The 22,229-nt window shown below is 40.8% G+C and overlaps 4 protein-coding genes across 7 annotated transcripts in view; 2 read left to right on the forward strand and 2 right to left on the reverse strand.

The window, feature by feature from the left end:
- daam1a (dishevelled associated activator of morphogenesis 1a) overlaps positions 1–7,257 on the forward strand; it is a 44,228-nt gene extending 36,971 nt beyond the window's left edge. For all 4 annotated transcript variants that reach the window (XM_035532803.1, XM_035532801.1, XM_035532804.1 and 1 more), the window contains 10 exons: positions 137–221; positions 1,360–1,466; positions 2,361–2,449; positions 2,722–2,890; positions 3,097–3,204; positions 4,049–4,109; positions 4,227–4,358; positions 5,329–5,499; positions 5,784–6,118; positions 7,068–7,257. In XM_035532803.1, coding sequence (XP_035388696.1) covers positions 137–221; positions 1,360–1,466; positions 2,361–2,449; positions 2,722–2,890; positions 3,097–3,204; positions 4,049–4,109; positions 4,227–4,358; positions 5,329–5,499; positions 5,784–5,993 — 1,132 coding nt within the window. In that variant the 3' untranslated portion in view covers positions 5,994–6,118; positions 7,068–7,257. The remainder of the gene's footprint in view (positions 1–136; positions 222–1,359; positions 1,467–2,360; positions 2,450–2,721; positions 2,891–3,096; positions 3,205–4,048; positions 4,110–4,226; positions 4,359–5,328; positions 5,500–5,783; positions 6,119–7,067) is intronic.
- Positions 7,258–7,336: 79 nt separating this feature from the next.
- Positions 7,337–10,110, reverse strand: LOC113571115 (G-protein coupled receptor 135). Its single transcript, XM_026999897.2, has one exon. The coding sequence runs from the start codon at positions 9,790–9,792 to the stop codon at positions 8,437–8,439; it is 1,356 nt and encodes a 451-aa protein (XP_026855698.2). The 5' UTR covers positions 9,793–10,110; the 3' UTR covers positions 7,337–8,436.
- An 810-nt stretch (positions 10,111–10,920) lies between these two features.
- Positions 10,921–14,571, forward strand: jkamp (jnk1/mapk8 associated membrane protein). Its single transcript, XM_026999828.2, has 7 exons — positions 10,921–11,043; positions 11,417–11,496; positions 11,919–12,073; positions 12,233–12,439; positions 12,582–12,763; positions 13,210–13,286; positions 13,413–14,571. The coding sequence occupies exons 1-7, from the start codon at positions 11,040–11,042 to the stop codon at positions 13,629–13,631; spliced, it is 924 nt and encodes a 307-aa protein (XP_026855629.1). The 5' UTR covers positions 10,921–11,039; the 3' UTR covers positions 13,632–14,571.
- An 82-nt stretch (positions 14,572–14,653) lies between these two features.
- ccdc175 (coiled-coil domain containing 175) lies at positions 14,654–20,252 on the reverse strand. Its single transcript, XM_035533155.1, has 15 exons — positions 20,202–20,252; positions 20,001–20,123; positions 18,141–18,250; positions 17,933–18,014; positions 17,153–17,289; positions 16,913–17,023; positions 16,682–16,753; positions 16,454–16,589; positions 16,249–16,377; positions 16,007–16,145; positions 15,761–15,840; positions 15,518–15,670; positions 15,286–15,388; positions 15,123–15,166; positions 14,654–14,956 (listed from the first exon to the last, which is right to left on the reverse strand). The coding sequence occupies exons 1-15, from the start codon at positions 20,214–20,216 to the stop codon at positions 14,801–14,803; spliced, it is 1,590 nt and encodes a 529-aa protein (XP_035389048.1). The 5' UTR covers positions 20,217–20,252; the 3' UTR covers positions 14,654–14,800.
- Positions 20,253–22,229: the final 1,977 nt, after the last annotated feature.

The following is a 22,229-nucleotide window of genomic DNA, read 5'->3' on the forward strand; positions in this document are numbered from 1 at the left end:
TCCTAAATGTCTTAAGCGCATTAGCATGCATTTCCCTGGTGCCGTACTGTGTTGCTCACTGATTGTGTGGCTGTACAAAGCTTTATCTGTCCCTCTGTCAAATAGCTGACTGCTTTCTCATTAACCTCTTTGACAGGTTAAAACTGACCAATGAAGAGATCAAGAGGGCCATTCTGACCATGGATGAGCAAGGGGACCTTCCCAAAGACATGCTCGAGCAGGTGACAGATATGAGCGCATTCCCCTATCAGTTACACTCACCTGAGGCATGGTGGATTGGATCATGTTCAAAAGAAACCTGTTTTACCTCAAGAGCTTGACGTCATGGGTTTCAAAGCCACGATCAGCTGATAGTAACTGATCTCAGGGGTGGTAACCTTCATAAACCGCATATACCGAACCTGTATTTAAAACCAAACACTGTAACATTATGTGCTCTGCTATCGGAGGTACTTTCTCCATTGAGCAGGAGTCAGCAGTGTACAACCCTTATTTTCACACTGGTCAGCAGTGCTTTGCAAGTTTACATATTTTATACAGAATATGTTTTATGCATCATGGCTCTGTGAAGTTATGTTAGATAATTGTTGGTATAATGCTGTCAATATTGGGGCATCGCTGTTTATTAAGAAGAACTAAGAATATGGATGAGCAAATTGATTGATTGATTGATTTATTTTTTCAAAAAAGCCAATCCAGTGCATGTATATTTCTTGGATGTTTTAACACCAGTTAGCTACAGCAGAAACGGACATTACTTCTTTCCATATAATCGTTCCATGTGTGAACCACATAATGGTTCCAGAAACCTTTCTTAATAAATACTCATTATCTTTAACTCCCCATAGTTTCATGAAATTCCAATCAAAACCACTTTAAAGCTTTGTGTTCCACGCACCCATTTGAAATGTAATCGCTCAATAATTACCATGCAGCAAGCAAGCAGTGTAACCCCCCGGAAGGTACACGTGAGTAATACAATCACAATGTGGTTTATTGGGCATCTACCCACTGCTGCTTCGCTCTGAACCATAATGAGTGTAGCTGCACGGTGGAGACATTGGGAGCGGCGTGGAGTCCTGGTGATGAGGCAAAGATACTTTTAAAACGTGATACTTTTTAGAGTTTCTCTCTTCAGAAAAAACGGAAAATATACAAAACGTCAACCTTTGGCAAGCTTTCCCTGTTGATCTTTGTGTTAAAAAGTGACCTTTCTAAATTTTCGACCTCTGATTAATGGGAGTGCATGTTTGCACGAGACCAGTTCGGTTCAGTTATAGCTCTTCTGTGGCAGTGATGGAAGGATGCAGGGTGGCAGGGGCCTGTGCTGATGGGCCGTGTGTGTCTCCTGTCACGCAGCTGCTAAAGTTTGTCCCTGAGAAGAGTGACGTAGACCTCCTGGAGGAGCACAAGCATGAGCTGGACAGGATGGCCAGAGCTGACCGCTTCCTCTACGAAATGAGCAAGTATGGTCATGATCACCACACAGCCTGCTCGCTCTCTTTTGTGCTCCCCGCTAGGGTTTACACCTGTTGATGATGATGATAATTTTTCCCCACATGCAACATTGCTGAATGCAGCATCTGACATGAGCTGGACATTGTTTTGTTGTTCTCAGCATAAAACAATCGATGGTGCTGGCTAAGCTGGTTTGATTCTTGGTGTAAATAATTGAATATTTTAACCGTATACTTCTTTTTAAAATTTATTTTATTATTATTATTATTATTTTATTATTCTTTTTTTTTTTTTAATTAAATGTATGTGACCAAGGACATTATGGCAGGTCTGCATTATCAAATTTAGCAAGGGATTTTTTCCACCTATAGTTACTCATCCTAAAATACTTGGGAGTTTCCTAGTTAGACAGACCAGCCCTGGTGCTATAACTGTTTGGTGTGATGGTGTAACAGAGTGATTACACTTAAACAGTTCGCATGAGAGAGTTGCTGTTGGAGCCCTTGGCTTTGGGAGATCCTCTGCTGTCATTAATCTTGGTGTCTCCACTGGGAGCCAGCCAGTCAACAGAGAGGAACACAGGTATCCCATTACAGAGCAGGATGGAAGTGGACTGCAGGTGCTGCAAACTCTGTGGCACTTTCACCCTCGGAGAGAAAAAACTTCCAGCCAGGGAGAGGAAAAGCTTCTCTCTAATGGTTTGGCTTGATGAAAACAAATGAATCCATGGGAACAGTGCAGATGAGAAAAGGCTGTGATGATCTTATTCAGTTCATGTTTCAGGCACATATTTTTCCATATTGAATCCTCTACCATAAGATCTGTGATTATTGAATAAGTGCTCAACTATGCATTTGTTAAAAATTATTTTTGCCTAAAGTAGTTTTTGTCTAAAAACACAGGATCAACCATTATCAGCAAAGGTTGCAATCACTCTACTTCAAGAAGAAGTTTACAGAAAGAGTGGCAGAAACCAAGCCGAAAATTGAAGGTACGCCATCACTTAAGTGGTGACAGCACTCACAAAACCATTTCACTGCGAGTTATGCCGTGTGTGACTATGTACGTGACAACTTCAGATGTTCAAGTTCGGTTTATTTAAGATGGCCTTTTCAAATCTTTATACCTCAAGTTCCCAAAGCCCCTCCTTTGCACAGTGTTGACACCCCGGTGTCTGGGTAGAATAATGGAATAAACTGATTTACCCAGAGTAGTACACACTATAACATTTACAGTGAATAAGAAAGTGTGATTGTTTCCCAGCTCTCAGCAGAGCATCTAAAGAAGTCCTTAAGAGCAGTAATCTCCAGCAGCTTCTAGAGGTGGTGCTGGCTCTTGGCAACTACATGAACAAAGGGCAGAGGGGTAATGCTTATGGCTTCAGGTTATCTTCCCTCAACAAGATTGCAGACACCAAGTCCAGCATCGACAGGTAAGGACGACAACAAGCATGTTCTTGTATCAGTGAGCTGGCAGTAGTTCTCTCACTGATGATTTGCTTTGCTTTTGAAATGGGACACTTGCTTTGGTTCCAACCTAAAGCTTATGCATGTGGTGCTGTGCAGTCGTGAATGTGGTGTTTAGAAAGAGTCATAGACAAGCCCTCGTGAAGCACTCCTGATGTGTTTGGGTGTGCAGAAACATCACTTTGTTGCACTACCTGATCACCCTTCTGGAACAGAAGTACCCCAAGGTGGCACTGATTCAGGATGACCTGCAGAATGTTCCAGAAGCTGCCAAAGTCAAGTATGTGCTTCGAGAAATGCGCCCTCTCCCTCTCTCTCACGCGCACAAGTGTGTGTGCGCGCGCGCGCGCGCACACACACACACACACACACACACACACACACACACACACACACACACACACACACACAGTTAGGAAGACCCACAGAGTTCATCCAAATTAGATGTCGTAACATTATTAATAAGATAAAGGATTGTTGATAAAACTAAAATATACTTCCTGTATTAAATTCTTAAATCACTGAAATAAAATTGAAAGTGATCCTTCATGTCATAAGAGTAACCAAGAGGCAGTAAGCAGGAATATCCATATTCACCTCAACATTTTCATAGGTAGTGTTTTTTCCAAAAGGAAGAGTTGGAACTACCGTAATCACAAAAAAAAGTGTAAGCACCTATAACTTTCAGTTCAGTTTTGTTCAGTTCAAACCAGAGTTCATTTTGAGCCTTAATCAGTGTAACTTGCAAATGTCCAACTTGACAACATGGACCACAAACAGAAAATACTAATAAAGCCAACAAAGCAGTTTGAGGGAAAAAAAGGAAGTGCTAAAAAAGGGTTTTTCATAATATAGTAGGTTATAGTTTCCAAACCCCCCCAAAAATACTTGTTTACAAATGCTAGAAAAATCTGCTTAAACCACTTGTGTAACTCTTTACATTTCACAGTGGACCACAGGTTTGGGCCCCTGTCAGAGAAATAAACAGAAAGGTAGTTCTGAAATGTGGTGCATGTATTTGCTGAACTGTTTAAATGTGTGCAGCATTGTTCAGATGACTGATCACTGGTCTCTCACCCCATGGGTTTTCTTTTTTTGGTGGGTGGCCTTACCGTTTATTTTAGCATGACTGAACTGGAGAAAGAAATTAACAGTTTACGTAGTGGCCTGAAGAGTGTAGAGGCAGTAAGTAATGTACCATCTACTATTTATTTATATCTAATTTTATTTACTACATATTTTTGATTTATTTGACATTATCTTCTAAATCTATCTGCCCAAATATTTATTCTGTTTGTGTAGGAGCTAGAATACCAGAGGAGTCGTCCCACAGCCCCTGGCGATAAGTTTGTTTCGGTGGTCAGTCAGTTCATCACGGTGGCTGGGTTCAGCTTCTCTGAGGTGGAGGACTCTCTCCAGGAGGCGAAGCAGCTGGTGAGGGAGCACAGCACTTAACTGACCCAAATGGCCAGGAGAATACAGCATCCATGGTTTATGGTGGAGCAGGACACGGTGCCGCCTGTAACTCTAGCTTGGCCTGCTTAAGTGTAGGAGCCTACTTAAAAGCCTGCAGCTTTGACGCAGATGCTAAAAGTTAGAAACAGTTAGATGCTAACAGCCTATGCTGTCCTGCATGTAGGAGTTAAATCACTGCTTACACTTAGGTTTTATTGGGCTCCTGCCAGTCCATGGGGTCACTGGAACCGGTGAAAATGCATGGTCAGTGTTTAACTCAGCTCGGACAGAGAGAGATCTATTTCAAAGGCAGGCCGTGCTGGTTTTAGCTTGCTTGTGAAGGGCCACATGGAACAGATTTGATTGCAAGCCCTCTGGATGTATTTATGGAGCCCTTAGCGGGTGAAGAACTGGTGGCTTTTTGGAGGGAGCCCTTAGGGGAGATGCGAGAGACCTGCTGTTTATATCCAGACTTTTGGAATTCTTGCCTTCACACTTCATTATGCCTGCGGTGTCTGGCTAGTCTTGCTGGAACGACATCTCCACTGTTGGGTTTGGTTTGGTGGCATCATGATTGTTGATGGTAGCACTCAGTGATGCAGACGCGTCTTCTCTCAGTGGTGCTGGTCTGGAACGTGGTATTCCTTTCTAATGAAGATCCATTGAAACATTTGAAGTATCCATATTAAATAAGATTAATATATCCACAATCCTCTGATGATGATGGTATGTCCACAGTACCAAGGCTCAAGGGAAATCATTCTATATGAGAGCAGGAAGTTTAGAGGTTTTAACATGTTGGCCAAATAGGGCAGTAGACAACAGAGGACTTAGCTGATTATCCGGGTTAAGACAAATGCTTTAAATCAGAGAAAGCACTGCAGTTCCGTGACCCTGAAGTGAGACTGAAGTGTCCTCCATCCTCCCCCACCTGCAATCCCACCCCCAGTTCCAGAAGACAGTGAAGCACTTTGGGGAGGAAGCCAGCAGCATCCAGCCAGATGAGTTCTTTGGCATCTTCGATCAGTTCCTGCAGGCCTTCACTGAGGCCAAGCAGGACAACGAGAACATCCGGCGACGCAAAGAGGAGGAGGAACGTAGAGCCCGTCTGGAGGCACAGGTGCGCAACTGTGGTTTGGCACCTGCTCATTGGCAGGCTGCATATGCTCCGTATGCATGCTTCTGTGCCACACATCTTCTTCATAATTGAGTCACAAGCAGGACGCACACAGAAGACAGCAGCAACACCGAGAGTTTCCTTCCATCAACAAAAGCTGGTTAATGCACAACAGAAACTGAGAAAATTAGATATGATGAAAAATTGTATGGAGGCCAGGATGTTTGCGGTACCATCATGTGTGCAAACCATACTTCAATTAACGCTCTCTCTGTGGCCCCACTCAGATGAAGGAGCAGAGGGAAAAGGAGCGACTTGCTCGCAAGGCCAAGGAGAACAACGAGGAGGGCGGTGAATTTGATGACCTGGTGTCTGCCCTCCGCTCCGGTGAGGTCTTTGACAAGGACCTGTCCAAGATGAAACGCAACCGCAAGCGTCCCAACAACCCGGGTGCTGACACCAGCAGGGAGAGGCCCATTACCAAACTTGACTTTTGAGCTGCCATCTGGTGATGGGGCCTCAGAACTACACCCATGTCATCTCTCGTTTAAAAAAAACAAACAAAAAACTTTATAGATGTGAATTCATGGGTGAAGGTCCAAAAAAGAATTTGTATTAACTGGTAAGCACATTCATCATCTGATAGTTTGTGTGCTGCCTGCCAAAATACTTATTTTTGGCAGTGTTTCCTAAATATGTTCATTTTACAGTGTTGGTTTGCATTGAGTCTAGCGGCGAGTTAGATGGTGCTGGCTGCTCAGGTGAACTTGTGTGTCCAGAGCAGACACGAAGGTCTATGTACTTTAATCCTTAGTAGAGCAAAGCACAAAGCTGGTGCTGGAACATCCACAAAGAACATTAGAAAGAGATTTCGATGTCAGAAATCTAGAAGCTTGGTCTACACTACACAGGTCTCACACACTGGTTAATGCAAGGCTTAAATAGGATTTTCTGTAAGGCAGTGTACCTGCTACATTTTGAATTTGCCCAAGTCTAAGACACCTTCCTGATTCCTGAAGGACTTCACAATTATCTGACGAGTGGTGATGTTAATAGGTACTGGGGACCAGTTTGTGATGGTCCCACTGAGCTACCAGTGTGCTGGCAATAAAGCACAAGCCAAAATTGGACCTTTGGGTCACTTTTCTCTAACAGTTTAATTGTTTTTCAACACCATGCCTTGTTTTATAATAGGCCTACAGATGTTTAGTGTAAAAAAATATTAATGTTTTGTGAAAAATAATCATTAGGTTTTATAAGGAGGTCAAACAAACACAAAAAATGCTGGAAACCATAGGAGTCCTACCTGTGTATCAAACCCCTTAATAAAACACTGTGCTCACTCTATGCATTAAAAATAAACCAAATTATCTGTATATCCTTGTAAACTCTGTATTTTGCTTGTACATATGTAAATCTCTCTCTCTTTCTCTCTCTGTCTGTGTCTGTGTGTGTGTCTGTGTGTGTCTGTGTCTGTGTGTGTGTGTGTCTGTCTGTCTGTCTGTCTGTGTGTGTGTCTGTGTGTCTGTCTGTCTGTGTGTGTGTACCTGGTCTTAAAATTAAATGTTCAGAGACCTCGACTCTGATCCTGGGCGAAAGAAGATATCCTGTTAATCTGACGTCCTTGAATGCTTTTTGACTGAAATTTTTTTGTAATCGTTTAGTTTGTTTTTGGGTTCTCTTCCATGTTCTCTTTATTTAAGCACACTTTTGGATGTGAGATATATCCTTACAAAAATAAACCCTGAAGGTGGTACCTGATCTATTAGCTGTATGTTTTATGAATACACTGAAGACAGCACCATCTACAGGTCACAGTCAGAACTCAAAATCTTCGATAAACATGCATTATAGCCTACAGTATCCGTTGACTTGTGATTGAATTTGTGTTACAAATAAAATACTCTGACATTTTAGTCACAAGGAATCAGTAAGAATGGACAAAGTTAAGTGATTTAGGTATTAAAAGTAGTCATTTGGGAATTTAGTGTCACTGTTAAATAAGTCCTTAACTCATGTATTACAACTTTTTATTTTTTGCAAATCATTTGAAAGACATACAATGCTTGTGATTTAGTACTGGGTGACATTCAGGAAGCTTTGTTTTAAAATGTTTGTGGTTATAATTAACGTTTCAGTATTAAATGCCAGTGTTACTGCAGGAGCATTCACATTTCCTGTATGGAAAGCAATAATAGAATACTGTAGGCTATATTGTAATAAACAGGCACAGAACATACGGCTCACACTCTAAGCACAGTGGCAGTCTGTCTTTAAATATAGCCTAAATAATAATAATTTGTAATTATGGGGTCAGTCATGAGTTACAAATGATACTGTGCTTAAGGAACTTAGTTTACTGATTATCAGTACAATGACCTTTGGTTTGTTCCGTCACACAGGAAAAAACTTGGTTCAAACAAATTTGAACACAATACGTGATGCTTAAATGCTTCAGTTTATGATGCTACATTTACTTTAATTTCAAAACCATCTTAAAGTTCGGCAATTACAGACGTTAGCATATAGCTATATATGGCCGAGAGATAAATATTACACTTGAGATATTAAGTGTATATATGATTTGAACTGTAGAATTTTGGGAATTAGTGCAACATCTTCCAATGTACTGTGGGATGAACAGGTTGCTCTGAATATGGACCAGAAAACAGTTCACCTCTTTCTGCTTGGTTTCATAGTGCAATGGAGACATATTTGCTTATGACAACTATCAATAGATTGGAAATTAATATTAAAGCGTCATAGTCAAATATATGCTTTTACTTTGTCCATAGTGTTGTAACGCATTTGCACTATGCCCCTTGTCTTGCTGGCACTAACAAAGCACAAAACAAATAATGTCTGACTGCGTATCCGATAAAAACGTGTGTTCACACGGATGGATTTTAGAACATTCTCCTGAAATGAAGCTGAATAAAATTACAAACTGGTGTTGGCCGTCTCTACCTTCGGAACCACTGACTCCGTGACCGTATCGTAATGGCCGTCTCTGCAGAAAAACACGGCCGGGTTTTTGCAGGCCCACATGGCTACTTCTCCGCCGTTGGCCGGGCTCGAGGAAGACAAGCGACTGCTGGCACCGTGGCGGCTCACGTATCTGTCCCTGATTCGGTCCGCGGGCGTTCGAACCTCACTGCGTTGAGTCTGCGTTGACAGGTAAGCAGCAATGTTTCTAGTCCTGTAGCCCTCCTCCCGGCTTCGGCCCAGGAGCATCGATATGTTTGGGTTTCTTATAGCGTAAATCAGTGGATTTATGGCACCGTTGGCCCATGCCATCCAAATGGCTACTGTGTCCATGGCTGGGTTAAAGGAGTAATCTCCCATCGCAGTGATTATGCCCATTAAACAGTAAGGGCCCCAGCAGAAGATGATGAACACTATCATGATGAGCACTGTCGTCGCTGTCCTCATTTCACTGTAAAACCGGAGCAGGTGTGCGTAAGTGGTCACCGGCCGCACCCTGATCTCCGACAGCCTGACCGTTTTACAGATGTTGTAATGACAGAAACACATGAGTGCGAATGGAAGAAGGTAACACACAACTATTAAAGTTATGCTGTACGTCGTTCCCATTCTGGAGGTTCCAGAGTGAAAGACGTACATACAGTGATAAAAGCCTCGTTTGTGCACAGCCAGACGTTCAGAAGTCCGTAACACCAGGTACCACGGAAAGGAGAAAAATACCGCCGATAACCAGACCGCTACCAACAGCTGAATCGCCTTTTTTCTCCCGATCTTCTCTTGCGGCTGCCTCACAATAGCATAATATCGATCAAAAGAAATTAAAGTCATCGTCAGGGTTGAGATAATACCAAAACAACTGTTGAAAAATCCGTTGGCGATGCAAAAGCGATCTCCAAACATCCACATGCCATCTTTACTGAACAACATCATAAAAGAAAATGGCAAACAAAGAATGGCCGTCAGGAAATCGGAAAGGGAGAGGGACATAATGAACGCATTCGTTACGGTTCTCAGCTGTCTGTGTTTAATTATTACAATCACAACAGCCGAATTACCCAAACTCGACAACAGGAAAATGGCCAAAAGCAATAGCGCTTGAGCGGCCACGGCGATGCCCTGGAACACCGAATTCCCCTCCGATCTCTTTACTAGTGTATTTTGCGTATGATTCCCAACTGTGGCTTGTGTAGCCAGACTTTTTAAAACTGGGCTCAGCGAAACTGTTTCTAAAATCAGACCTGAACGCGAAATGTTGTCCAGAGCGGTCATATTGGTGTTGGAGAGCAGGGTAACGCTCACTGGGATATCCATTGGACACGATTGGGGCGCATCCACAGAGTCGAAGAGGACTCATCCCTTTTCAGTGCCGTGTTAGTCTCACTGTATGAATGGATTTACAGAAAAAAAGCACTCACAAACAGATGCGCATGCCTCTTTGATGATGGACACTGTCTTCTGCACAAAGTATGCTGTCTACTTTTGAACGCCGAGTTCTACGCACTGACAGCACTACATCCATCGTTCTGCACGTTGAAATTGCATTCTGTACGCTATTCTCTCCCTTCTTCCGTCCTTAAAGTCTCCGCCTTCACAAGCGTACAAATACAAAACCCTGCACTCCGTGACGTGAAAAACCGTTGCCATGACACTGTACCTTTTCACCGGCGATTGCTCTTGCGTTCGGCAGAATTGCGCACTTATTCAGTGTAGCCCTCTACAAGGCAACGGTATTCCTTTATTTTACTTATAGGTCTATAATATTTTGTCATCTTATTACAGTGTATGTTCATTATTTATGTGTATAAAACGTTCATACTCAGCAAGTATACCCCGTGACTGGGTAGGTCTATACAACTCAAATAGGCCTTGTAAAAGTTAAACTAATCTAAACTAATTTATAGCAATACAAAACAAGAGGAGCAATCCTCAATTCATCTCGGGGTCATTTCATGTGTTGTGCTTATATCCTGATATGTTACTTGACACACTTTTAAAATAAGCATAATATCGCACCAAGCAGATTATTAGAGATCCCACTTTATTAAATCATGTAAGTGTAGCCTACAATCATGGCTGAAAACTGTTGGCTCGATATTTTTGGGCGGTGGACCACTCTTTACAGCAATTCATTACTACATTGTATGGTGGATATGGTGAGTACAAACTGCAGCTGTAAGACATGTGAATCTAATAAAATGGCCAGCGAATGTACGTTTCTAATTAATTGACTGGTGAGTGTAGGCTAATTTACAAGACCAAAACTCATAAACTTGCCTTTTGACCTCCTTCCGTTTCATTAAAAAAAAATGAAACAACCAACCTTTATACTAAGTTGAAAATGATGTTATAAATGAAAGCACAATTACGACAATCCACCAAAGCCGTCTCCGTAGGGGGCGCGCTTGCCCTAGCCGTTATTTATAGGCGACGTTTCTTGGAAACAAGAAGTAGAAACGTTTCCGGGTGCTACCTGTGGAAAATTAATTCCCTGGCAAATGTTGGATACCTACTTAAATCCAATGTTTTCTCTGTAGTAACCGAAGATCTGCATTTATATTATGGGTGTGTATACATGGACGCGTAGTTGATCACAAATGTTTAAGATTTTTTTGCTCGCCTTTTTTATGAAGTCAGCGAGCTAGTGTATTTAGCCATCTAGCTAGCTGTCATACAGCACTTAGCTAGCTGGCTAGCTAGGTATCTAGATAACTATATACGCTAGCTAGCTAAACTCCTTGGCATCGCTGAACTGAACTTTTCGTTTTGAAGCTAGCTAGCTAGGTGGCTAATGTAGTGTTAGCTAAAAAGACGCCAACAGATTTGTTATCAATGTCGTCTTGTGGTAAATTAGCCGAATAACATCAGCCAGCCAACTAGCATAACTAGCTAGCTAGCTAATGTGTTCTGGGACCAACCTTATGCTTTTCTGATACAGCAGTAGCAATGAGCTCGACTTGCCCTGGACTATACTGTGGGAGGACGCTCATAAATGGCTCAACTGAGGGAGATTGTGGGGTAAGAGTCACTAAGACAATATCTCAGAGATTGTATGTCGATAGGGACTGTTCATTAGTGTTGAAACGTGTTGTTTGGGTTTAGAGATATTCAGAGATGATGGACCCTGGTCCAAATTACGACAACTAACTGTGCTCCTACTTAGCATTATCTAGCAGATTTTAACTAACTTCTGAGGTGTACAGTGGTTCCCAGGGGCCTTATGACATTTCCATGTCTGATGATCAACCCCTGCAAGGCATATGAGATCAAAACGTTCAAGACTGTATTCCTCATTTCAAAAGTGGTTTCTTGGTTTGTCCACTGACTGTTAATGCCTCAAGCCTTTTCAGGAAGATTTTCCTTCTTGTAATATTCCACCATGTGAGTGTTGATTCAGAAAAATGTTAGTCATTAGCATCTCCTAAACTTTTAAATAAAAGGTTTGCCCTCGTGGGGAAAGGACAAATCTGGAGAAAATCTGCAAGAGATGTGAGGGATCTCCAGAGCTCTATGACTGGCTTTACTTGGGCTTCATGGCAATGCTTCCCCTGGTCCTGCACTGGTTTTTCATTGAATGGTATTCTGGGAAAAAAAGGTAAATCCACTCTTCCTTGAGAATGTATCATTAGTACAACAATCATAATTCCAGAAAATAGTCTGTAACTTATTAATGCGTGTTGTTAATATGGAGAAAATTAACGTTTAAGTCAAAAGTCAAATGTGTGATGATTTACATGGTTTTGGTCTCATGTAGTTCGAGCGCCCTGTTCCAGCACATCACAGCCCTGTTTGAGTGCAGCGCTGCAGCTGTTGTCACACTGATAGTGAATGATCCGGTGGGGGAGCTGAAAATCCGCTCCTGCCACGTTCAGATGCTGTCCGACTGGTACACAATGCTCTACAACCCAAGTCCCGACTATGTCACCACACTGCACTGCACCCAGGAGGCTGTGTTTCCTCTGTGAGTGTAGATTATGGAAAAAATGGTGCAGAAGCAACACTTTTGTTGAGCTTCACAAAGGGGTTTAAAATTGAGTGCTGAGCTTCGATTGAGACATTTGGCAAATTTGATGTTGACTGTTGCGTTTGACTCTTTTCTGTAGGTACACCATGGTTCTGATCTATTATGCTTTCTGCTTACTCTTCATGATGCTACTACGGCCTCTGCTTGTGAAAAAAATAGCATGTGGTCTGGGGAAGACTGACCGCTTCAAAAGCATCTATGCTGCTCTCTATTTCTTCCCAATTCTAACTGTTCTGCAAGCAGTGGGAGGAGGCCTTCTCTGTGAGTGTCCCCATAGACTTCCTATCCTCAAACCTTGTTTCTCAAGGGCCAGTACTAGCTGATGTTACACCCAGTCTTTAGCAGTCAGGTGTGAAGACATGAGAGCCTTAACCAAAACACTAGGTCAGAACCTGACCATTACTATGTGTTCTATTGTGGCCCGTAGTTGAACTAATTAAGTCATTGCATAAACTGGACCAGGTTTTGACTTAAGGGTCACAGTCAAGTATCAGGGCCATAGACCATATTTCTGACAACTTATGTTCTAGAGGGCTACAGCAATGCACATTCTGTTTTATATTTAATTTAATTTTGTAATCAACTGATAATAAATCGGGTGTGCTGGAGCAGGGGAAAAAATACTGTCGTAGATTAAATCTCTGAGCATTTGAGTATTTAAATTTTTTTGTTTGTTTGTTTCAACATTTTTCTTTTTCCTAAATTAGATTATGCTTTCCCCTACATTATTTTGGTGTTGTCCCTGGTTACGTTGGCAGTGTACATGTCAGCTTCAGAGATACAGGTAAGCCAAGTACATGCCTACAGTTACATAATTTGCTAATAATGTTCCTGCTCTTCCCTTCTGTGTGTTGGGGACCTTACATTTGTATCACAAATCTCATGTTTCCACTGTGTTCTCTCCTTACAGACATTTAAGAACATTGTAGCCAAGAAGAAGAGGATGGTGGTACTTTTCAGCCATTGGCTCCTCCACGCCTACGGCATTGTCTCAATCTCCCGATTGGATAAGCTGAGCCAGGATTTGCCGCTATTGGCACTTGTACCTGGGCCTGCGCTCTTCTATTTGCTCACAGCCAGGTTCACAGAGCCCAACAGGATTTTGTCAGAAGGTGGAAATGGACACTAATGGGTCAGTCCAGTGCCCTTTACTGCAGGCTGTATCTTATCTTTACAGAAATTCAGTTACTACCGTTGTACCTGGTAGTGACTTAATTTCATAACACCAATGACATGAACCCTGAAGAGCCTTACCAAAACACTTGGTCAGAACCTCCTCATTATGGTCTGTCCTCATAGACTCAGTGAAGTCCTTTGTGAACATCTCCTTCATCTATTAAGGTGGGAGGCAGGCTTGTATTTTATGTTTAGACTGAAGAATATCTATAATCTAATGAAGTGTACATTTTTGGCTAAATGCTACAGCCTGTGCATCTACTGTTTTTCCAAATTATTCTCTATTTGCGGTATTGATCAGTGCATATTAAGTGGATGGTACATTCTTATTTTTGAGGTTCTGTGTTCATGGAGTGGTATTAATGGATGTGTTGTCTCTTCTTCCTGTAAAGAGAAATCTTGCACTAATTGCAGCTGGTCTGTAAACTGTGCTTGACTAGTTATTTATCTTTTCATATAAGATGTAACTTCACTGTGCCAAACACTCAGCTGTATGTCCTTGAGTGATACATGCCTGTACTGGTTCAACAACACTTAACACTTAAAGGTAAACCTGCTTTAGAAGTCTTACCAAGATGTGACTTTATCAGATAGTAATGTTGCTGCTGATATATACTTAATGCATTGAGAGCATGATTATATACATAGTATATTACCTCTCTCTTTGTAATATGTTATTTTAAGTTGAGAAATAAATGTTTTGAGAATCTTATGCATGTATATTTAAAATAATTTACATTCAGAAGTTACTGTTGGATGAGGAATATTGGAAAATTCATTGTTCTGGTAATAGTGAAATACAGATTAATAAAAATCCCATTAATATGTAATTTGTGTTAACACATTGGGGTAATATACAACTAATTCATGTTTTAATAAAATAATGCAGCAAATTTGTTTGTATATCTGTTATAAAATCTGATATACTTTGAGGTAGTCAATTGTGGGCATGTTTCTCGTTCAGTTACCCAGAAATCCTAGGTATCCTCGCTGATTCCAATGACTTGTCTGATTCTGCACTACGTGCCTCTGTTTTATATAATGGCACACAGCTACGGCACTAATGTTAGAACTTAACGAGCTGGTCCCCATTCTAATGGCTGGACTTCTTTATGGGCATTTCTATTGAGGTTTAGTGTTCTCCCAAAGGGAGCTCATGGCTGCTAGCTCCTTCTCCACTCGGCTGTTGATCTCCCCGATTTGGTGCATCCTCGTACGAATCATGACCATAAATCCATGCATGCCTTCAAGGACCTTTTTGTCTCTCTCTGTAGATTCCTAAAAGCAATACTCAAGTTAACATTTCATACAAAATACTAAAATAATATGCATGCAACGGTACGAAAGTTATTATGCAAATATGCTATTGTGGAACTACAATTATTCAAAGACCAACTAATTTCTTTGACCATTCTGGTATTTGGCTTGTGTTCTAGGCCTTTACCTCAGTAACCAGTTTATCTATGACCCAGTCCTCCATCAGACTCCCTGGAGGAAGATGTAACATATGTAAATGATGAACTTGATTAATGTAGACAACAAACTGGTTCTGTATTACCCACATCAAAGCCAGTTTAGAGTAGAACAAAGAAATACTATAGACTCACTACACAGAGCCTGCACTTCTTGCTGCATCCAGGTCATCTCTTGCATATATTTTTCCTTGTCTTTCTTTGCATTTGAGATTTCCTCCTTCAATTGCTCGATACACTACAAACAGAAACCATGGCACAGGTTGGTTGAACACATCCACAAAGGCTGCCTACCATGTCCTGCAGCTCTACTGATTTAGTACATATTTGCATGGTCAATTCTAAAGTAGAGGGGCAGTTCACTCACTAGATGTAGACGACTGTTTTCCATGTTAACTTGTTCCAGCATCAGCCCATTCTCATAGATGCTTTTCTCTGTGGCACTGATCTCTGCTGCCTGATTGGCCAGCGTCTCCCTGTGCTTGGCCCGTAAGGCCTCCAGCTCTTGCTTTATCTCCACCTATGCAGGTGGACATGTTCTAAATGCTATACAGTAGATAGCAAGAAAGGTAATGTTGCTGTTTGCTGAATGGGGAATAGTGTGCATTACCTTTGATCCAAGGAGGGTTGCAGTCTGTTCTTTGACCTCCTGAATTGAAATTTCCAGATTATTTTTTCTGCTGTTTAATTCTAATAAGAATTAAAATTGAGAAGTAAAATAAAGCATCCAATTATTAATAGAGATGATGTTCAACAAGCATGAAGCTAAGACAGATAGAAGGCTTAGTTCTTTGTCCCATTTACATTTCAAATGAAGTTCTAAGGTATAGGAGCAGAGTGACAGTGGTGTCTGTACCAGTTGTTTGTTTTTGGAGTGTCTGATGCCTGGTATGGTGTGTCTCATACTGAGTCTCAACCTGCTGCAGCACAGACCTTTTGGCCTTGAGTGTCTCTTCTTCATCTAGTCGAGCTTGAGTAATCAATTCAGCATCCATCTTTTGGAATCCCATTAAATGAATGTTTTGTTTAGTAGCAGTGTTTTATTTTCTATCGTACAATGTGTATTAATTTTTTTAGTGTATTGGATCTCTGTCTTACAGTGAGCTGAAGTATTTCAGCTTGGTAGTCAGTTTCCATCTGCCTGCATTCTTCTTCAGCACTTGTGACTTTGTTTGTGAGATGCTCAATTAAAGAGCTCATAGCTACATGATCTTGGAGTTTCTTCTCCTATAAATATAGGAAACGACTTTAGGGATCAAATCTATATCAAGGGGTTTTGGAGTGATTCATTGGGCTGTCTAACCTCTTCTTGTAGCTTTCTGTGTCTTGTCTTCATTAGTGCAATCATAGAGCTGAGTTCTCCCACACGATGTTTGTGCTGATCTTTGAGGCTCTCCAGAGACTGAGACAGTTCATCCCTTTTGACCTCAAACACTACCCTAAGCCCAGAACATGCATGTGTTAGGAAGATGTGAATAACCTGAATCTTCATTACATTAGTGAAGTTGAGATGTAAGCAGCCTACACCTGCCTGCTCATCCTCTCTTTGGACAACTGTCCCTCAAGCTCCTCCACATTCTTCTGAAACATCTCAGTACTGACTCTAAGAGCAACAATAAAAAATAGATACATTGTGTGCAAGACATATTTGGTTACAGTAGTTACTGTTATTGCAGTCATCTGATATTATGCTTGTTTTATTACACATCATTACACATCCCTTTTCTTTTTGGATTAATATCCGTAAGTAATTGAATTATACATATTGGTTTCTTGAAGCTGTTTCATCTGCTCCTCCATCTCCTTGACTTCAAGATTATACTTGGCAATGGAAGCAATGCGCTCCTCAAGTCTTTGCTTAGACTTTGATAATCTGAAGGGATTAAAAAAAAGTTTAGTAGAGTGGAATATGATTTAAGTTAAAGGGAACACGCAGGGAGAGAAGACAGGGAGAGAAGAAGTAGGTTGACGGTGATGCAGAAAACAGGAAATGGGAAGGTACTGTCTTGATAGCTTGCGCTGCTCCTCCAGGGCTTCATCTTCCCTTCTCCTCTGAACACAAAAGGTACTTGACAACTTGGTAATGGACTCTAGATGATCACTGTTTACCTTCCGTCCCTCCTCTATCTCAGTTTCCAACTGAAAGACAAAACATAAAAAAACATATTTTAGGATTTCCTGCATTAAGATAACTGATCTATGACCTTTTTTTGTGTGTTCCCCCAATCCCCCAATGATCATGACTTTAAGAATGAGGCAGATTTGATCTTGTTCAGGGAGAATTTACTCGTATGGGATTACAACTAAAGTCTGATTTGGACAGAGTGCTCAGTGTAAGAATTTTTCAATCTGTAATTAAATTCAACTGTGTTGGTTAAAATGAACTAAAACCATCTATTATTGACTACTCTCATAATGCTGCTAAAATGAAAACTATGTATTAATTTGCTAGGAGGTACAGAAATTTTGACATGGCTAGTATTTCTTAAGCTTGTTTGCTGAGACTGTGGCTTCCAGTAGGAGTGAGTGAACTACAGCACATGCAAGGGCATGGCTCTGCTAAAGGTCAATGCTGTACGACCTGCCTTTGAAGGCGTGTTTTCCAAAAGCTTGATATGATGACAGCTCAGCAGGAGCTGCCTGAGGCAGAAAATCAATGCCATAAATCTAACATCTAAGATATGAGATTCAGAGCTTTGATCCCTTCCAATTTATGAGTGTTTTAATGGTGGAGACAAGCAAATGGCTTTATGACATGAGAGTTACGCAGAACGTTTTTCACCTCTGGAATTTTCTCTCGAACGGCTTTAATTTTTTGTTGAAATGTCTTTCTCACATCTTGCAGTTCTTTTTCATAGAGCTCTCTGTTGATGACAAAAAAAATTATAAAAACTTATTGTTAATCATTATTAACCATTATTAACCATTATAAAAATGAAATAGCAAGAAACTGAAGGCAAAAAAAAATGGATCTGAACAATGAAGCCTACCTTTTCCTTGCTATCTCCTCTGACTTTTTGCACTTATGTTCATGCTCCTCGTGGCATTTCAGCTGGGATGCGGTCAACCTGGTTATGTTTTTCTCCAACTTGGAGATACGCTAAATCACATACAACATTAGTTATGCATCACACTTTAAACTTGACAAACAACCCCCTGATAAGTGTATACACTTATGTTCTTCTCAGCAGTACAAAGATGTGCCCAAGATTCAAGTGTCCTAGAACTAAGATTATGACATTTTCCTTCCAGGGCTTTTAGTCATTAAGAATGCAGCTGGGTTTGTTTTCACCGGAAAGGCAGAGCAAGTGTGTCCTTTTTTCTCCTGTTGCTATTCAGTGTATGAGTTCGTTGGCAGTCTGCATAGTGGGATAGAGCTTTGAGCACAATAAGTTAGCCATGCTACATGACCAGTAGTTTGAACACACAACAGCAAACTACACTCACTCTTACGCTCACTGTGTGTAGGGAAGATTATGAATGCAAAAGAACAAATATAATATATTGTGGTTGTGATATTAAATAAACAAACCCACAGACAAATGATGTTTTGGTTGAAGAAAGCAAACTTGCAATAGTTTTACAAAAAATTGTTAGAACATGTTTATGTTTTGCTCACAAAACACTCACAAAAACCTGGTCATTCTGACTGGTAGCTCAGTGGCTAAGGTACTTGACTTGTAATTGGAAGGTTCCTGGGTCAAGACCAACCACTACCAAGTTGCCCCTGAGCAAGGCCCTTAACCCTCAACTTGTACTTAATCATAATTGTAAGGTTTTTTTTGGATAAAAGTGTTAGCTAAATGCCTTAAAAAAAATAAAATAAATTAGTCATTTGCTAGCTGGCTGCTGACAAGGCAGATAATGCTCTGGCCACTGGCTGAGAGAATAGAATAGAGAACAGGAGAAATACAGTGCCGTGTGTACAGAAATGGACAGTGACAATTTTGGTTGTTTTGCCTCTGTACACAAGTACACTGGACTGAAAATTAAACACTGGTTAAGTGTTCACTTTAATAATGAGCCTTACAATCATAGTAATTCAATTCCTTGCTCTTATTTGATATATGTTGAGTTCAGCTGCTTAGTTAACTGTTAAAAAAGAATTAATACACTAGTAAGCTTGGAAACAACAACTCTTCATATCGGGAGGTAACTGAGAACCAGAGTACTTTTTATGAAGAAAAGATATTGAACAGATCAAGAACACTATAGAGTATGTCAGCATAAATGTTTCATAGACTACCATGAATAGAAGAATATGTCCTATGAGCATGACCTATGAGCGTTTACCACTAGATGCAAAACCCTTGAGTACCCTTTAGTAGAAAGGCCAGGTTAGTCCGCTAAAATGTAAAAACCCTACCTATATCTGGGATGGAAAAAAGTCTCATGTACAGATGGTACAGATGAACCTGTACCAGAGGACAGGAGAAAAAAATAAACTGTTTATGATTCAAGCATGATGGCGTGGGCCCAAGATGAATGAATGCAGCAACACAATGGATTCTGAGGTGTAACTGCTCAGATTCAATCAAATGCCTCAAAACTCATTGTCTCATTGTGCTAGCAGTATGGTGATTGTAGAGGAGCAGGATAATGTTTGAAACATCTAAAGCCATTCTTATTTCAGGGCCCAAATTTGTAGCTGTGTGAATGTCTTATCATCCTAGCCGTTGTTTCTTTTCAAATCCAGTGTCCTGAAGTTAACAAAAACAACAAAAATTGCCTTTACAGTTATTTACCAAGTAAGTTATGCAAAAAGTGCAGGAACCCAGATTTGGCCACATTGAGATGTGGTGCAGGATACTCTTATGATTGCCTGTCAGGGAATTTCATCACCCACTTACTTTCGAAAGGTCTTTGACTTGCTCATCTTTATTGATGAGCACTGCAGAAATCACATTCAGCCCTCTGCACATGCTGGTGTCTGTCTTCTTCTGTTGCTGAATGCTGTTCATGGTTTCCTTAATCTACAAAATGAAAACCTCCACATAATCTAAATCTTTTCTTACTGAAAGAAAGAACAAATGTTGATAACTCTGGGATACCTCTGCCTCCAGCATATTCTTTCTCTCTGCAAATTTAATCCTCTCCTTGACCATGTCTTCTCCTAGATCTTTTCTGGCTGTGCCCATCTGAGTGATCTTCTCTTTTATGAACTGTATCTCATTCAGAGCCTCATTCAGTGCAATCTGCCTATTGGCTCTGTCTGAAAGCTGGACGTTGAGCTGTGCGATGACATCAGCATGCTTGCTCTTCAGTAGGTCTCGATCTTGTCTAGAACAATAGTCCTTACAGGTCAGTGACAAAAAAACTGTGAAAGGACCAAAAAAAGGCCTGTGAGACCTTCCAGGCCTGTGACACTTGGCAGATGGTGTAATGAAAACGCTCTCTTCACATTTTACGACATCATGTTTAGAGTGGTGAGGTAAAATGTTTTATGTCTAACCATGCAGGCTAATCGATTGCGCTTGTCTGCCACCTCAATGTTTCCCACTCAGTAGAACTTACGTGAGAACAGTGTTCTGTTCCTCCAAGAGTTTCCGTTTTTTGTCTATGAACTCTATCTCCTGCTCAGTGGATTCGATTTCCATCTGAAGCTGATTCAGCTGAGCAGCGCTAGCCGCTCTGGCGGCTGCCACACCAGCTAGAACCCAACAAAATCAGTTGAGATTCATGTCATTTGTTTGAGTAGGTCAGTTTGATACATAAAGAAATAGGTTATACTAGGTGTACCTAGGCAGGCATTTGTGGTGTCCTGTAATTATTTGTTTGATGGAGGCGAATCAGCCTAAGTTTAGCCTACCTGACACTTCACTCATGATGTCGTCACGCTGGCGTAAGACTTGATGACGGAGCTTGCTTGTTTCGATTGTTTCCGCCTCGAGTTCTTCATGAGCAGCCATTCTTGATGCCTCCTAAACATTATTAGACATTAGATAAGGCGCCAATTTCCATGGCTCTGTTTGAAATAGCCTACAACATGCTGTATACTGCATACTGCATTCAGTATATACTGTACTGTACAGTATATACTCTACTGGACACTGGTCCTCATAGTAGTATCCTGTATGCAATTAACACAAACAATACTACAAGGTCACATGAACCTATGAAAGCCCACTTGGGAATGATTTTCTGCCACCATTGCATGTTGGAATGCAGTATACCATTGAGTACACTGACTGCAGTAGATAGCTCTGGTTGCGTACTGGAATATTTGGCGGAAAGTAGTACGTCATTCAGGTATTTTTCATGTATTGGAAAAAATGTATACTTGTCATTTACTGCATACGGCATACTGATTTGGGGACCAATCAGTACCAAGTACCAAGAATGGACAAACAAAAAATGCCAACTCAGAGTACTTACTGCAATTTATTATGTGAGTTTTCAGTTTCAAGTTCAAAATGACAATGAAAAGAAATCCAACTAGCTACTAAATGTTGCCAACGTTATTCCAAGCATACGAGACAAGTCAGAGGCTATTTATTCATGTTTATAAATGGACAAACATTTACACACTAGCACAATACATATTAATTGAGGCTAACTAAATGACTGAGGTAACCACAATTGCACTAACGAATGTTTCAACGATCGGATTATTAACATTATTCGATGCAACCAATCTGAAAATGTGACGAGTTACCAATTCTTTAATAGCTTCCGCTATTTCGCTCAGGTGATAACTTGCTTCTTGACTGAATGGCACCCCCTTTTCTCTCAGCTGTTTATCTGGCAAGTATCAAGAAAAGAAGTTGTAAGCCTACGCAAGTCAAATTATATCGTAAATTAAAATGTTGACCGAGCGCTGTCACTATCAGCCCTGGTCACGCTCTAAAACTCGCGTGAGCGACAAACTAAGTCTACTTTTGTTTTATGGATGGTTAACTGAGCTTTTTTTCTTACCTACTTGGGCTAGACGTTCCAATGCAATATTAACACCAGGAAAGTCTGGTACTAAGCAAGTAGCCATGGTTGTAAAAAAAAAAAAAAAAAAAAAAAAGACGTTAATGTTCACAAGTGTCTCTAGGTTCGAAACCCGTGCCTAGGCAAAATTGAGTTTATGCCTG

This window comes from Electrophorus electricus, chromosome 13, assembly GCF_013358815.1.
Source record: "Electrophorus electricus isolate fEleEle1 chromosome 13, fEleEle1.pri, whole genome shotgun sequence".
In the NCBI taxonomy this organism is placed as follows: Eukaryota; Metazoa; Chordata; class Actinopteri; order Gymnotiformes; family Gymnotidae; genus Electrophorus; species Electrophorus electricus.